Here is an 18,477-nt window from a genome sequence, read left to right as displayed (position 1 = left end):
GGTGTTGCTTGATATCTATATCCTAGCAACTCAGTGTGAGGGGTATCTTGTACAACTGTGGCAGGGGATTGGTCAGTGAGCTGGCACAAGCCCCTCCTATGTACAGGGCAGCCTAAGAAGAAATACCTATATTCAAAACATCCCTCCAGCTTCTATCCACTCTCTGCACTTCAGCCTCCAGCACTTTAATCCAGAACTGTTTGTTTATTTATTTTATTTATATCGATTTTGTTTGTATTTATCCATGTGGTTTATGCACAGTCATTATTGATACATGTGCCTATGTGACCTGCTGATTAGCTTTGAAGAGTTCGGCAAAGCGAAGTGAAGTTTGGCCTGTGACCATGAATTCACCACACACAGCTGTGCAGTACTGTCCAGAGTTCCCCTTTCACCGGTAAGTACTGTACCTACTGCAAACCTGCTTGTGTCTCTGTAGACTTTTTATTACAATACAATTAATGACATCGACTGTTTTTCGCTCAAGTTTGATTTCAAAATCAAGAATCAAGATGGATTTATTTGTCACTCATACAGGCAGCAGTGAATGTTGCAATATATAATAAAATGTAATATTCCGCTGAATTAACACAGGTAGCATGGTTTGACATGTGGTAGGCCTACTGATAGGACAAACGTTGTATTAATTCCATACAAAAACACAAGTCACACAATGACTGACGTATGACTTGAATTAATATTCAGGGTGTCTCATCAGTCCTATATTAATTAATAATTGATAAGACTATCGGTCATACTGAGGCTGTCTGGAGGTCCAAAAAGACTACTGACCACTTGTGTCTGCCTGGATCCTCAGCTGCCAGCCTGCCTGATATTTATAAGTGTGGCATACTTATGGCAACAATGCGTGTGTAGAGGGCCATCAGGGCTGAAGTAGCAGACAGATACATGACACCCTCCTCTCACCGGATCAGACTGCCCCTCATCCTTACAGTATGGGACTTTTGGCATGTGAATTGCAAGGGCCTTAGCAAGGGAATTGGGTTCTTAGCAGAGTGCTGGGGGTACTAACTGTACACCTTCTAATCATTAGAGCAGTGGCTCCCAAACAGTGTGCCATGAGACAAGTCCAGGTGTGCCTTGGGATTTAATTGATTATTTTTTACTGACAAAAATGCATACATGAACCTATATTTGTGCATATCTGTCAAAAGGATAAAACACCAAAAAGCTCAAATGTATCAGTACTATATGCTCTGCTCACTCATGAGGCAAGGCTTACACCCTACACATTTAGGCAGACATTTTAAATACATTTAGTTTTTTATAAATAAATTACTCATTAAACACATTTTTTAAATAGTTATTTTCACTATTTAAGAAAAAGTTGTGAAAATAGCCGATCTACAAGCTCACAACGAGTTGCACCCTGAGTTTCTAGATAGCTTATTTTTGCTATAATACCAGGTGTGCTCCTGGGTTTCGACTTGCCCATTGGTGTGAGCACGAAAAACTAAAAACAACTGGTCAACAACAGTAACTGATTGAACGTTACACGCTAATGCAATGTTGTTTGAGCAAAACACCTGTATTTCCTCATATAAATTGTACTAAAGCATCCTGCTGAGATGCTTCTATAAGCCATAGTCTCAGACCCACGAGAGCCAGCCTGCATAATGGACAGACAAGACATACCAGCAATAAAGCTTCTGTTAAATCCTCTGCACTGGTGTTTCTATCCAAAGACTAGATGGATTAGTGCTATGGCATTCCCATTTGCATTATACCATAAGTGCTGACAGATTTACGTAGCTGTTTTACTGTATTGTTGCTACCACCATGCCACAGAATGTTTGGGACCTCCTGGTTATGATCAGCATTTTCATATTTCACAGGTTGACACGACAACTGTCTTCTTGACTGTGCGTACATCTTGAGTTTTGTGTCTTGGTACTGTGTATGCCTTGAAACCCTCATTTGTACACACAGACAGTGTGCTGTTTTGCACTATTCACTGTCACTGCTGACAGACAGTTTAGCACTTTGCAGTCCAAAGTGTTGTTGACGGTTCTACACCTCATCATCATGTTGTATATTTTTGTTGTTGGGTTGGTTCATATTAGGTTGTCTTCTTTGATTGACAGTAATTATTCTTCTGTTGGGTTGTTTTTTGCAGTTCCCTGAGTTCATAATTTGCGCCTGGCTTGTTGCTTGATTGAAATTACAATGACTTAGTGTGAGGGCTCAGTTTATTCATGCGAGGAGGTTAAAATGGGTTCTTTCTGTGGTTGTGATGTAGGCGAGACAAAATTATTATTCACTCCTCTTTTATCATGATGGATATTTTGTGATATGTATATTTATACATATATTTGTATAAATGTTTTGATTGCATCAGTTTCCTTAACATACTTTTATTTTCTTTCTTATGCAATATTTATTCAAAGCAAAATTCCCAGTAAAGTTAGCAATCAAAATCTTATTTCATCTCCTGGTACCTTGTTTTCTTTTCAACTATCCAACCCCCTAAGGTAGTTTGTTTTTATCTGTCCTTTCGCCCAGAGGAATTGACTTCAAAATGTTTCACTTCCAACACCAAGCGAGGGGACGGAGAGACGAGGAGAAACTTTTGGGGGCTTTCTTTTGTTTAGCAGTCATGTCCCTCTTCCAGCCAGGGCTGACAGATGAGAGGGAGAAGGGCTTAGGCCTTTGAACGGATGATTAATAAGGACACTGGAGAAGCCCCCCGATCGGCTGGGCTGTTTGTTTTGATTGCATTTTCATCGGTCGGTGTGCCCAACCTGCCAAGAGACAATAGCCATCCCTGTTTAGTGGTGACCTCTGGCCCGGTCTCGTCTGGAGGGGCCTGCTCTGTCCTTAAGTGGATGCTGAACAGCCTTCGCCTCGGGCTAACTAAATAACTCTCTGGGTAACCAGACACCCAATAGCAGGCTAACAACAGTCAGAAGTGGGTTCAACTCATTTGACTGAGGTTTGGTAAAAAAAAAAAATGCTGCCCGAGGGACATGTATAATTAATGTATGAATTAAGAATGCTGAGACCAGGACTTTTGAGAGTAGAGGTGAATTTATTTACTAAACCAAAAGGCAAAAGGAAATGTGTAACGATCAATTAGAATCTCAGTCATCTTCTACACACTAAGAGACCGTCCTCTTTTGGACTCCTCACTAATTCTTTATATCCTCAACAAAACCTCCCATCAAATACACAACAGGGAAGAACAGCAGTGACGACACTGCTGGTATTGCAGATGTACAGTAGGGCTCCAGGGGCTAGACGCCTCATCAGCATCATGGATCGATAAAATGATAACAAAGATTTACTTATGGTAAAGAATTATCATTTGGAAAGGATTGTCCAGAAATATTATTTTGTAATTATTTGGGACATTCATTATCATTATTATTTTTTTTTTTTAAATAATCATAGGCCATTACATTTTACATTACTCAGATGAATACATTTGGGTTTAATGTCTATAACTATAATTCATTTTATTAATCATGGAAACGTAATTTAGATATGATTTGCCACTCCAGTTATGTACATTAGTTTATGTAGTTTAGTTTAGTGTAATTAATTGACTTTAGATTTAACCCCCCCAAAAAAGCCATTTGGATCAAATGCACAAGTGGGGGGGGTGCCTCTAGGGGGCGGTCTGGCGCTTTATTGCCACCCAATATATCAGGAGCACACTGTTGTTACTGGTGTCATTCGTGCGACCCAAGGGGTCAGGGGTCAAAATACTACATGATGTGAAACTTTCCATGGTGCAAATGAAGAGAATACACGCATAAACGGTGCGTGTGAACATACAGCTTAATATGATTATTGTTATGATTTGATTTTAGTTGGGTAATACAATTATGATTGGTTGTTTGACTGCGTCTGCGTGAGAAGCAGTGACGTGTGTGCGTCATAGAGTTATCTATCAGGTGTGCGTGCGTCAGTGTTGCCATGTCTGGTTACTATAAGCGACCTTGGGCTTGTTTTTCTGTAAAGTTGCTTGTAAATATTGGTGGTTGTGGATTTTTTTTATTTAAACCACTGGTTGAAGGACCCCCAAATTGATATATATTTGTCTGCAGACCCCTATCTGAAAATATTTTATATATTTTTTTTTAAAAAGCTCACAAATACAATGCGTCGCATCGCGAGCATGTAGATCTGTAAATAGCTGATGCCTATGATTTTAGGTTTAAAGGGCTCATATGGCCTCTTTTGGGCTTGTTTTCATAGACTTGGTTGTTTATTTCTCTCACTAGCTCTGGCAACACTGGCGTTCGTGTGGGAAGGTCATTTGCAGAATTGCAACACGTGGATCCCATTAAGTTAATTAAAGTCATTATATTAATATCAAACTCCAAGGCTCAGGTGAGGAAAGATTTGTTAATGTGACAGTGCAGTTGTAAATGTTTGGACTAAACTTCATTTCCAATAGTCATGATTAATTATCTGATGTGTGAATTAAGGGCAAATGACGCAGCTGGTAAACATTGCAAAGCGACATTTACTCCAACTGTACATAAATAACAGCATAACATTCCAGATATATAACGTGGAATAACGTTATGATTATGGTTAAGAGACTTAACAGAAAGGGTTTAACCATATTATGTCTTGGCTATTTTGTAACATGAACAGATCAAATATGCTTTGTTGTTGTAGATTGTTTTCTACTCGGGGATTCCCCTGCAGCGGCCATTTGTTTTCCAAAACACAAAGTTGAACAGTGTAGTAGGCTACTAGCCTACATGTGGTCAAGTGAAATGGTTCCTTTTCCCAGCAGACATGTTGACACAATTGGTAAACACAATTGAAGAGATACAGTAGTTGTGGCGGTGTTTCATTTAGGTGTTTTCTGTGTGGCAGCATGACATTAACATTACTTTCTGTTGTGTTTACCTGTCATAGTGTCTGCTGTGAGAAGGCTCCAAGCCATTTCCCACCATTAGACAGCAAGTAGAATGAGTTTATGAACAAAGCTGCATAAATCATAATTTGGTGTTCAGTGGCAAAGGGAAAATGTGGATGGCATCATCGATGCATTGACAACCTGGCTGTGGTCATGTATATTCGGTGGTGCCCTTTTGCCATAGGACATACTATAGCAGTCTTTACAGTATAATTGCTTCAAAAGAACAATTTCGCTGTATATGTTCTTTACATGCATGGATTTTCTCCTATCTGCTGTTAAGTTTTCACACTACACTGTGTTGTGTGTGTTCCTGGGCTCAAAAAGTAAACAGTGGACTTGACTGTGGTGCTGAAGGGTTTGGGATCAGCTGTGCTTCTCAATAATTTAACATTATGGGGCCAGTTACATAACATTCAATGTTATCAATATTACTTATGACACCTCATTCGGATTATGCTAGACGCCAAAATTGACTAGGTTTCCAAGGACTGGAACACTTGATCAAAATACGACAGTACAGTACCAATCTTTTCCTTAATGTGTATATATATGTATATATATATATATATTTTTTTAACACCCACTCTTTTATACCTGGTGTATACTTGTGATGTAAAGTTGAAGTTGGAATTATCAAAATGTGACTGTGGCGCATTTATAAATATATATTTCAGGCACCTCTTTCTTCATACAAACTTCACATTTCCAACTTCATACAATATCGTATGACTTGGTTTTGTCTATTGCACATTTTACAGTAGATTTTCATGGTGTGTTATGACCAAAACTGTACAATTCAAAAATATTATGGCCCCACGAGGAGGGTCTATTGTCAGGAATTCTCCCTCCCTGAAGTCCTTTTGCATAGCATCAAAAATGGCTGAATTATAATGTGTAATATCACCAGCAATTTACATTTTCCAGTGCTGTGTAGATATATATCAACCTCCTCTCTGGTTGTGTATTACACTTTAACCTGGACTGGACTGATTCCACTCAACACCTCCTTAGGACATACTGGCTTATTATTACTCTCCGCCAGGAGAGTATTGTTATTACTCTCCGCCAGGAGAGTATTGTTATCACTGCGTTTTCACTTTCTAAACATGACACACCGATTGGTCAAGCCTCACGTGACACGTGAAATACTGTGATCTGATTGGCTAGTGACGCCACCGGGCCTATATATACATGGCATCACTCTGACAGTGTCTCCGCCACTGTCAGAGTGAGGTAAGACGGGATAGGACACTCACACAGACAGAACGGAAGAGGACACTTACCCAGACAGGTTGGATAGGACACTTACATATACAAGAGGGATACCGACCTATAAATACATGTGTCACTGTGATAAGCCAGATTCCAATACCGAAAATCCGGCCACTAGCTCACTCTCTGACCTTCGAACCGGAAGTAGTCAAGTAGTCGCGGTCCAATTGTTCCTATCTGTCTTATTGGACAGATAGGACAGATAGGACACTTATATAGACAGGAGGGATATGACACTTACATAGACAGGACGGATAGGACAGGAGGGATAGGACACTTACACAGAATGAACGGAAGAGGACACTTACCCAGACAGGATGGATAGGACACTTACATATACAAGAGGGATAGCGACCTTCGCGACCTTCGAACCAACACAAGTCTTCTGGCGGAGAGTTGTGCTCCGAGGAGCACTTTTTCTAGTCCTATTGTTGATGTTGTGCCAAAATGTAGCCTATATTGTGTATCACGATAGGCCAGACGTCCATCAGCAGCAGCTGTAGTCTACAACTCCATTGTGTGACAGCCACAGTCCTCAACCACCTCACCTCCACCCTCTCCTATATTCTACTGTCTGCTCTCTTGGATATGTTGATTGGGGTCTAAAATCCAAGAGACCACAGATTTTCTCCTTCCAGGGGCCTTTTCTCCCCAATGTAGGCTTTTTTATTATGCAATATCCTCTTCCTCAACCTCAGCAAAAATAGCCGATGTATAAGCTCACAACACGTCACAATGTGACTCCTTGTGAGCTTGCAGATCAGCTATCTTTGAGAAATGTTTGCCTATAATGACCTGCCCAAAATAGGTGCCAGGTTGAAAATTGGTTTAAAAAGAAACCCCACATATAATCACCTGGAAAAAGAGACGTGACTGATGATTAATATTATACTACTGCCACAAACTGTAGATTTGAGCTTCATAAATCTATTTTTTTGCACAGTTTGGTACATTGCCAAGTTGCTCTGTCAGCGTAAAGCAAGGCTTGTCTAGGAAGGTATGCCTCCAGTGCTCTTAATGAAATCACGGACACGGTTTCACAGCCTGTCATTAAATCTGTACGCAGGGAACACGGTAGGATCAGTGACATTACAAGCCATCTCATTCATTTTGTATCACACACTCAGATCTTTCTTCTTTTTCTTCTTTTCCAACATTTGGGGCAGAAGTCCCTGTTTTGAAACATCATCTTAGATTATTTGCCTCATTAGAAATGCCCGTGTTTGTTAGTCGGGTATTAATATCATTCACCACATGGTGCCGGGGAATTCCGAAGCCTTAAATAGTGCCAGCTTCAGATTATGCACCCCTCCTCTCCTTCCCACCTCTCCTCCCCCCCAAGCCCCTGTCCAGCTGCACACATACCAGAAGTTGCAGCAGTGCTATCATATAGACGGAGGGGGGAATTCCGCCCCTGTCTCAGACTGCAGCGTGCGCCACTTCAGCAGGAACAATAGGAGGCTCAGCCCTGAGCAGGTGTCCTGTTTCAGGGGAGCAGGTCAAAGTGCCTCCTTCTGAATGGCGCATAATCACCATTATGGTGTAGTACAAATATTCGGCCCTACGCAGGCTGGCTTCTTCACAATGGACATGTTCTTCATGAGTGGCTGTAGCAGGACTCCCTCCCTCCCTTCTCCCAGCCCCCCACGGGCGATGTAGTTGAAGCGGTTCGTGTTAACCCAGCGGACCACAGTCTCTGTTTTTATGAACCGCCAATCCCGTCCTTTATGTACTTCTATGTGATAGGAGGGTCCTTTTTTTTACACTTTAACCACCTTCAACCTGGCATCCCTATTTTGAGGGTTAGGGTTTCATATAGGCATTGTGACGTAGAGCGGCTATTTTTGCAATGTGTTGTTCGATGAACTATATAGGGTTCAAATGGTTATTGGTTGGGAGTCGGGACTACTGAAAATATGTTCATACTGAACCTTTTGATGAAAAGTTGAATTAACATGATCTTTGGTAATTATTTTCCCCTGCAGACTTAGAGACCCACCACGTTTATCCTGGACAGATAATTCTTTCTTCGCCTCCATGTCCCAGCCGTCATCTCAAACATCTCAAACATCTGACATCATCAGTCAAGATGTGTTCAACCAGCTGCTTGAGATGCTGGACCAGTAAGACCATGCAAAATCACACAATGAAAAATACATTACGTTTCTCTTTCACTAATTATATCGATGTTGACCATCTCATCTGGGTTCTAGAAATGGCGTCCACTCTGTCCAGCCCATTGAGCTCAACTTCACTGATGGTCCGTCAGATGGGCCTGCAGGCAACACCATTCAGATCAGCATGGACTGCATTACCATGCATAGCCCGGAGGAAGCACCTTCTGTAAGTACAGTTGGCTCAACAGTTATGCCATGAGCATATACTGTGTGCTCTGCACTGATGATATAGAACTGCTTAAATCCTATTATGCTTCGTTGACCGGTCCCCCCCCAGGGGTCTACACTTGGTCCCCTCCGATAGCAAATCTGCAAGCTCACAACGTGTTGCGAGCTTGTAGATGAGCTATTTTGGACAAATGTTCGCCTATATTGCAGAATATTTGCCTATTATGATTATAATGGTTTTGTTTTACCGTTATTGTGTAACGATAAGTTATCTGAAGCCAGCCATACGGTGGAAAATGAGTGACAAACACTGTAAAACACTTATACTTTCCTTAGATATCCAGCCAAATAACAATAAAACATTTCTGTAATAACTATTTAACAACATGAACCCTAGCATCCCTATTCTGGGAAAACATTTGGCAAAAACATCTACACACCCACACAATGTGTGGCAACGCAGCACGTTGTGATCTTGTAGATGGGCTATTTTCGCAATTTTACGTTCAACAAAGTATATAGACTTTAAGTGGTTCAAGTCTAGCCTTAATAACAATATTTCTAGATAAGATTAATTTCACTCTGGATGGGACTTTCAGTGGTAAATCCCATACATTATACAGTACAGCATGTCGCTAAATCTGGGTATTTTGGTGTCAACATTACGGAAATTCCCCTTTACGAGTTGCATGGAGGATATGGTGCACGCAACACAGCAGTCAGTAATGATTAGAGTTTGGCCAGGCTGTTCACTAGTTTATCTAGTGTCATCTTCGTAAGGTGATGATGTTATCAGGTTAAGTCGAAGCCGTGCTTGACCTGGGTGGCCCCGTCGCTGAGACAGGTAGCTCCCAGTCTGGAGATGCAATCACATATCTGTTGATGTGCTGTAGGTAAGGTGGTATGTGGTTACATACATGGTGGTTACATAATTTTTTTTATTTCAAGGAGGACAAAGATTACTCATGGTGCGAATAGCAGGCCTGAATATTTTGCATGGCATTGTACCGAAAACAGCACTGTGTTAGTTGAGCTATTGTTACTTTCACAGCAAAATCCCAATGTAAACGCTTTCAACCTGCCATCCCTATTTTGGCCATGTCATTATAGGCAGAAATTGTAAAAGAACTCCAAAAATAGCTTATAGCTCACAGCGCATTGCATTGTAAGCTAAATTGTAAATAGGTTATTTTTGCCATGAGACACCCTACAACGAAGTATGAAAGCGCTTGATAGTGTAAGGATTAATTTGCCCTCCCTGTGTAGTAAGTATGCGGCATGGTTTTGATGGAGGTGGAGGTATAAAGTCAGTAGTATGTCTGACCTGTACGTGAGGACACATGATCCCAGTCATCCCAGTCATAGCAGAAGTTACTGGGGAACAGAAAGTGGGCGCTCCACTCCCAGTCCTGGAATGCTGTTGTCCAGCCAGCATGAGGGGGGAAAAAACACACACAAATAAAACTAAAATCTGTCGAAGGCGCTGAGTAACGCCGCCCTGCACATCCCCCAAGGGGGCCTATGCTCTCTTGAACTGGTGATTAATGTCTCCACGCCCCCCCCCCCCCAACCCCACCCCACCCCATCTCATCACCCACACCACCCACCTTCCACTACCAGGGAGGGGCGTGGCATTCGGCATGCCATGGGTGTGTGTGAGGAGGGCTCTCTGCCATGGCTGCTTGCCAATCACCGAGCCCGATCATTTTATTACGCAGTCAGATTGCGTGTTCTGATGAAAGCGCCACAGTGGGCAAAGCCCCCCCCCCCCCCACCACCACCACCACGACATCCCACCCTCGTCGAGGTTCACTTCTTTCATGACTCATTAGAATGTGACTCGTTGTTTTGTGCCCGGGGGAACTTATTTGTATTGTGTAGGTTTTATGTTTAATTTGAAATTCCCTTTTTCTCCAGTTTTTCTTTTTTTCCCCTCCTTCTCTTTCCCATAGCCGCAGGGCAACAATTTAACGCAGCACCTGCCTCTCTTGCAGAGGTCTCCAGCTCATCTATCAGTACGTGTCTCATCTATGCAACAGCTAGCACGGGAGGGGGGGTGGCAGAGGTAAGAGAGAGAGAGAGAGAGGCCTAGGGTAGAATAACTCAAAGGAATGTAGCAGAAACAGTGGCAGGAGAAACGCTATATCCTACCCCAAACAGCTGATTTTACACCCAGATAACGCTCTGATCAGCTGTGCGTGGAAGACGCAGTGTTGAGTTGGGGGACAGAGGCACCTTTTCAGACACAGGATGGAGGTTGAAAAACAACTTGTGCAGGAGAGTAGCTCAGTCGACACAGCTCTGTGGCATCTAATTGCATGTTTGTGTTTGGTTGCTTACACCTCTGGGGTCTTAAGCCTGAATTATACTTAGATGCGCGGCGGTGTCGCTCACCAAAATTTGCTGATTTACAAGCTCACAAGGCACTGTGTAGCGACGCGCTGTGAGCTTATAGATCGGCTGTGTTTGGTGTGCAACACGGCGAGCAAACCAAGTATAAATCAGGCATTATAGTGTGATTTGCCGTTGCAGCCTGGTGACGTGCTCCCAGCAGCTAAACGGTGTGTTTCTACCATTCACAGTGTAATCTGAGTTCTCACATTTTGCCGTCATTATGAGGATGAAGTGAAACATGATCTGCCATCAGTGTTGCAATAATTTCCTTTAGTGATTGATGGGATGTTTGAGATGTTTCTGCTCTGTAATTTTCAATTCTTTTTAATTAACAAGTCATGACATGGAGCAGGAAAACTGTGCCCATTAGCTTCTTTTATAAAGACAATTAGACCTCAGTTCGTATAATTTCTCAGTTTAGGTGAAAATCTAAACTTTTTATTACCTATAACCTATTATACAATTGTATTTTGCATAGACTTTCTACAAACACTTTGTTGTTAATAGGATTTCTGCAGGTCCTTAAGAAGTCTTAAAAAAGTATAAAATCCCAAAATCAGAAGTTTAGGTGTTTGTATTTTGTATTGCATTAGTACTTTATTTCTAAATTCTATAGTGTTGCATTTACTTACTGTATGGGTTTGAGAAAATGTACAGGCTGCAAAGTTGTACCATTATTATGGTCTATGTTGAGTCCATGTAAAAAATGTAAAAGAAACATGATGCTGTACACCAGTGGTTCTCAACCTTTTTACAACAAGTACCACCTCAGATTTTATCTGTCATTCCAAGTACCATTACCGCCAAAGGTGCACGCGCGCTACGTTTGGCATCGTGCGCGCGCGAAGCGCGCGTGCGATATTTTGCGCGCGCGCGATTTTTTGGGCGGTTATTAGCGGTTATTGATGCTTTTTGGGCGGGTTTAGGATGGATTTAGGGCAGTGGTTTTCAACCTTTATCATGCCAAGGACCCCTAAATTGATAAACATTCGGCCGTGGACCCCCATTTGAAAATGTTTTGTGCCAGGGACCCCCAGAAGCAAAGATATCAGTTCATTTTCGCTTTAAAAAAATATATATATTCAAAGATATGCAACACTTTTTCAAGGTTTTTCCAAAAATAGCAGATCTACAAGCTCATAGCGCGGTGCCTGCTATTTTTGAATAGCCAAAGCTAAGTGGTTAAAAATGATTGTGACGCTATTAACTCATGTCCAACTTGACCATACTGTACAATACCAAGTACATTTTCAAAAAGCCAAAGTTTAAATGGGGCTGAAGCGGTTTATGTATGTTTTGTCATAATAATTAAAATCCACAAAGTTACTAGTAGTAACTAAAGTTTTCAAATAATTGAGGTGGAGTAAAAGTATAATATTTGCCTCTGAGATGTATTGGAATAGAAATAAAAATATTGCAAATTGGAAATACTCCAGTCAAGTAAAATTACCTTAAAATTATACTCAAGTACAGTATTTGAGTACATGTACTTAGTTACTTTCCACCACTGTCAGCATTAGATAAGATGAATTACTCACCTTCTGAAAAGATGAAAGAAAACACACTTTTGTTCCATAGCCCCACATTGTCTTGGTTTCAGAGATCATGGTTGTAAATATGAACTTTTGCCACAAAGTCTTTATATTCCATAATGTCCCATGACCCACGTCCGTGTTATTGACATTTTGACGATGCACGTTAGTCAAGTGGAGCTGTGTTCCGTGAGCAGAAAGCTGTCAAGTGGCCTCCAGAAAATAAATCTGGTTTCCTTTCAAAACGATGTGCATTTCAGAATAAGAGTTTTTTTAAAACTCTATCCTTGTAATGTTACAATTCAACACACGTTTTATTTTGAAATCATACTACTGGAAGTAGAAGTACACTACCCAGGTAGCCTAGTTGAAACTACTTAACTTCACGCGAAAGCAGCTGTTTATGCGGAACGGGGGGAGAAAAAAAAAGTCAGACAAACAGTGGGGGGAAATCACGGATCTGTGAGAGTGTCCCGTCGTCCCGTTTGACTTTTTCTTAACGGAACGGCGTTCCGCCACCGAATCTTTTACCGGAACGCCGTTCCGGACCGTGCCGGCCCACTTTCACCCCTGCCCTTCACCGTGTTTGTTTGATCGTGGCTACCAGTACCGGCGCATTCAAAGTAACAGCCAGGAAATGCGCTGTTCCCACGCTGACAAAGTGTTCAACAAAACCTTTTTTAAATTAAATTTGAGTGATATTATGGTAATGTTATTTCCATTCAAAGTAGTATTTCGATAGTTTTATTATGTTTTCATATATATATATATATATTTTTTTTTCATTTCCCCCCCACTTTTTTCATTTTTGGGAAGATTCTTCCGCGTACCACCAGGGGGGGGCTCAAGTACCACCGGTGGTACGCGTACCACAGGTTGAGAACCACTGCTGTACACGATACCTAAAAACGAAACCAACATGGAAACATGTTTTTCCCCCTGTCCGTCCGTGTGTGTGTTTCCGTCCGTCTGTGAACAGCTAATCTCCGGCACCGTTGGCCCGATCAACGTGAAACAGTGCACACACACTCCCTGGATGCCAGAGCAGAACCTTTGCCCAAAATGTTTCATAGTTTTTTTTATAGTGACAGCAGGAGGTTGATTTTTGCAAAACACATCGACACACAGTATTTCTATAGTCATGTTTAATATTCCGTCCTGATTGGCTAAGATTGGCTTCTTAAGTTTGCAGGAGTGGCTCATTTTGAACAAAATGCCTCAAATCATGAACGCAGAGTCCAATTGCTGTGAAACTTTGCATGCACATTCCCACTAGGCAGAGGAAGAAATTACACCCTTCTCACTGTTATAGCGCCACCAGGAGGCCGATTTTTGCTCACCTTTTTTTTTATTATACTCTTACAGATTTTGTCCAAACATCACACAAATCCGTACACATTATCTCTATAGCAATGTGATCAAGACGGATCTGTCAGATTTTTCATATTCTATCCTGATTGACTGATTGCCATCTAAAGTTTGCAGGAGAGGCTTGTTTTGAACGAAATGCCTCAAATCATGAATGCACCTTCCGATTGCCGTGAAACTTTGCCCGCACATCCCACAAATCTACGTATTGTGTGCAATAACTTCATCAACATTAACCTCACCTCTATAATGAATGAATTCCAAACATTGCTGGCCCACAATAACCTACCTGACCTGGCGGAGGCCTGTGCATTGAGGAGCACTTTTTCTAGTAATTTATGTTGCTTCCATCTGCTATTAAGAAATGCAAGTTTACTGAGATCCAGTTAGACAACAGTGTGTTTAGTTGGTTGAAACCATTTGGGCAAATTAAATGTCAAGCCCGCTGCACCTTGTGCACAAAAATGCTAAAAGGATATGCATTTAATGTTTAATCAAGAGCTGGAGGGACGGGGAGACGCCTGTTACTGAACAAACACTCTATCAAATGAGTACTATCAGAATATAAAGCAATTTAACACTTAGTTTAACAAAAGAATATAACTTACCCCTTTAATCAAAGATATTAGTCGACATGTTCATTGAATGCACAGACCTGATAATGTTTGTGTGTGCTAAGCCAAGCCCCACCAGTTGGCCTCCGGCGTATTAAGAACTGTTGTTAGGTGTAGGAAAACATAACATTTTTCATGGTCCGCTTGATTAAAACGGTTGGAGTAATCAACTCCATGCTTTTGTGCATGTGGTGAAGGCTTGTATCTCTCTTAGCTACAGCTTAGTCTTCCATTGACATCAGCCTGATTCAGGAAAAGAGTTGCAGTAGATCCTTTCAAAGACAGCATAAAATGCCTTTAAAATTGTCTTTATTTGTCTCCATCTTTTTTTCTTCTTTTTTTTTTTTTACTATACAGTATATAACAATCCAAAATGTGTAGAACAGATGTGACAAAGAAAGTGATCACTCTTCTTTTTGTGTTTGTGACCTCAATGTTGGTGTTGGCTTTTTAAATGGTCGTTTGACCAATGTGCAGTGGTGAAGATCTTAAAGGCTGTTGCCTTTAGGCAGTATGTAGTGTTGTTAATTCAAAGTATGTTGCCTTTAGGCAGTATGCAGAGTTGTTAAAAGTAATCAGTCTAACACTGTGCTCACAACACAATGTATTACAATGCAATATAGGGCAGAAATGAAGATCAAATTAAAACCAAACATGGAACAAGTTTCCGCATTATTGCAATGAAATTGGAATATTGATTCATTGGTTGTGGTTGGTTCTCTGACTATAACTGATATCACCTTCCTCATTGGAAATTAAGATCAAGTTGAAATAGACCAAGATGGAACAAGTTGTGAAAAATGATAATCAAATATACCATACATAAGGTGTGTACTAAAGGCAGAGTGTGAAAGCAATAGAGTGTATTCACAGTCTTACATAAAGTAAAAGTGCGAGTGTGCTGGCCTGTGTCTCCAGGTGTACATGGCCACTGGGCTAAGCACCTGAGTCTGATTCTACAAATCCATTCTAAATCCTAACAGTTTTCTGAAAAACGTATGTTGCTATATATCGTTGCTGTCCTGTCGGCCAGAAATCTCTTATCTTTATGCCCTACTTGATCATACTACAGCAGCGTCACACAAAAGTATCAAAAGTAGCAGATCTTCAAGCTTGAAACGTGGCGAGAAGCAATGCGTTTTGAGCTTGTCGATGTGCTACTTTTGCTATCCTGAAAGTAACAGTTTTGTTTTGGACTGTGGTTTCCACCCGACAGATGATATAGCTAAAATCTAAAATGATACGGTGCTTTAACGGTTTTAATGGGTTAAGCAGTTTGTTATTCAGCTTCAGAGCACATATTTTTACTGTAGTGGACACTATATATTTACTATCGTGAGTGAGGATATACTCAATTATATATTGTTACAAAAATGGCATATAAAGTTGGGATATTGGATCCCAGTGGGATTTAATCCTTCAATCTTACTTACCACTTGAGAAAGTACCGAATGTGTGCTCCTCCTTGACCGGGACACAGTAAAAGCGACTCTTGTAGCTAAGAAATTATATTTCAGTGGTTAAACAAATGTTAGTTTAATGGACAAACATCTCTTCTTGCTAACACTTTGTGGACATTTGGTGACAGGTGTCTGAGCTGAGGTGTTAGAAAGCATCACTCAAGGATGTGTCCTGTGTTTCTGTTGGTGTGGATGGACGCTCGCACTCTGCTCAGGGCAGGTGTCTGTGTGTTGGAAGCCACAGCACCCTGACACTTGATACTGAGCTAATCTAGCTGACTTAAAGAACAGGCTCTTAAAAGGGAAAAAAACTGAGCAAAGCCTCTTTTGTCTGAGCCCCTGGATCGTCATTGTTTGAGCTGCTGCCAGACTCCACTGGGATCTGCCATCCTTTTAGGTCTAAACGGGCCTAGATTTTCCATGAAACTCACAACACTGATGGAAACCGTGATGTGACTCTGGCAGGTAGAGCATATAGCTTCTGGTTTTGGGCTGAATGCTGAAGAGAATTGGTGCGAATCATGAGCTGCAGTCTTAAGCTATCTTTGTAGCCGATTAATGATTTTATGCTTCAAACAAGTGTCAGGTTAAGTCTGATTTTGGCTTATTAGCCCATAACCATCTCCGGCAAATGGAGATCGCAAGATTTCAGCCTCGTACAAGCCTGGTGTTACTCATGCATTACTAATAATGGATAGCAGGATGACATCCTGGAAAGGTTTTTGTTTCATTTTGTGATTATTGCACAGACAATATAGGCAAGAAGTGGCGCTAAAAACGGTCTTGTTTGTACTTGACATCATCTGTGTGCACTTATGCATTTTTTAGAGCAATACGCAGATGACATGACTTTTTTTCTCCACATTATATAATCTCTTCACATCAGAACAGTGGGAACAAAATAAGTGAAGTTTCCCTTGAATTCTTGATGGCTACTAGTTTGGCTGTACCATAGCCATTATAGTGTGTTCATGTTGATCTAACTTGACATGATGAAGGACTGAGACCGTCCAAAATGAAGTTCCCCATTGTTTGGAAGATACTCTTCTTTTTAGCTCATACACAACATGGAATAAAGAGTACATACTGTAACACTATATTGTACATGTTAGGGCTACAGAATTAATTGAAAGTAATTGAAAATTATGATTTATGCTTCACAATATTTGAATCATGAAACTGATTAATTAAGACATCTTATTTGGTCAGCTGTTGCACCTTGCCTTCGTCTCCTCATCATCACTATTATACAAGGATTAATAACCGACACATTGTATAATCCATCAGGCTCAGAGGAACTGTAAAATCACGGAGAACATTACATACAATTTGGCCAAGGATATGACACAGCACAATGAGCAACAAAGGTATTAAATATATTATAAAACCATACCTCAGCACCTGCACTTTTTTTCAAGAAGAAAAAGCGAGTGCCAGTTTCATCCTCTGCCATTAGGCTCTTTAACAAATATAACCAGACATCCTGATTTTTAACTTTCACTACCAAATTGTTATTTATATTTATATAATAATATTTAAAATATTAACACTTGTAATAATAATAATAATAATCCATTTTCTATTTCTATTGCACTTTACATTTGAAACAAATCTCAACGTGCTACAGTAAAGAAAAAAAACATTTGCATAAAAACATCTGGGGAAAATAAAAAAGTACAAAAAAACTAAAGAATTAAAAACATGGGGGCAAAAAATCCTAGGGGGTAAAACCAGAATAGCTAACCGAATACTTTATTAAAAAGTAAAATCTTTAGTCCTCACTTGAAAGCTTCAACAGACTGTGGAGCTCTTGGCTGGTATAGGTCTATCCTTTGTGATGCTTGTTTGAATAATGCACCAATATATTCTAATACTGTACGAGTTCACCATAACAATGAGTGCTCTAACTTCATTTCGACGTGGCTGCCAGTGTTGTTTTTGCATAATGAGAAGTTTGTTTAGGTCGTCTAATTAGCACTTATAAAAGTCTACGCTAGGTTTTGTGTGGGGTCTGGGTTTCTTGGGGGGTCGTTAGCATAGGCTTTTGAAAGTGTTTCTTGCTTTTGTGAGCGGGCTGGCCTGCAGGCCCATATAGCCTCTGGCCCTGGCCAGGGTGTGGTCAGTGATTGGAGACTTTGGGTCAGAATTGTGCTCAGTTTAGTAACGGCTTTAAAATAATTCTGACCATAAGACAAAAGTGCAGGGCTGAGTGTTGTGTTGATATCATTATCATTTTTTTTTGTTTGTTTTTTTTTGTTTGTTTTTTTGTATTATTATTTGTTTACACTTATACTTTGAACCTAACAGAGCATAAACATCCATGTTTTTGTCTATTTTGTGGGAAATGGGTGTTGCTCATGAAGTTCTACTAGGGGGAGTGGAATAACACACTTAAGCAGTAAAGAAAATCCTGTCATAATCAAATCCAGTGAACCACTTGGCGCGCACACACACACACACACACACACACACACACACACACACACACACACACACACACACACACACACACACACACACACACACACACACACACACACACACACACACACACAGTATATATATGAATTAACAAAAATCACTTGCATAACT

General features: G+C 40.7%; 1 protein-coding gene across 2 annotated transcripts in view; it reads left to right on the top strand.

Moving 5' to 3' along the window:
• Nucleotides 1-323: 323 nt before the first annotated feature.
• tp63 (tumor protein p63) overlaps nt 324-18,477 on the top strand; it is a 42,657-nt gene continuing 24,503 nt past the window's right edge. Inside the window, exons 1-3 of one of the 2 annotated variants that reach the window (XM_084065886.1) lie at nt 324-397; nt 8,158-8,295; nt 8,386-8,515. In XM_084065886.1, coding sequence (XP_083922012.1) covers nt 345-397; nt 8,158-8,295; nt 8,386-8,515 — 321 coding nt within the window. In that variant the 5' untranslated portion in view covers nt 324-344. The remainder of the gene's footprint in view (nt 398-8,157; nt 8,296-8,385; nt 8,516-18,477) is intronic. The other variant, XM_084065887.1, reaches the window with a different exon arrangement.

Source organism: Gymnoscopelus microlampas (assembly GCF_963454915.1).
Source record: "Gymnoscopelus microlampas genome assembly, chromosome: 9".
Taxonomy (NCBI): Eukaryota; Metazoa; Chordata; class Actinopteri; order Myctophiformes; family Myctophidae; genus Gymnoscopelus; species Gymnoscopelus microlampas.
The sequence above is the reverse complement of the archived record's forward strand: the minus strand, read 5'-3'. Positions and strand labels throughout refer to the sequence as shown.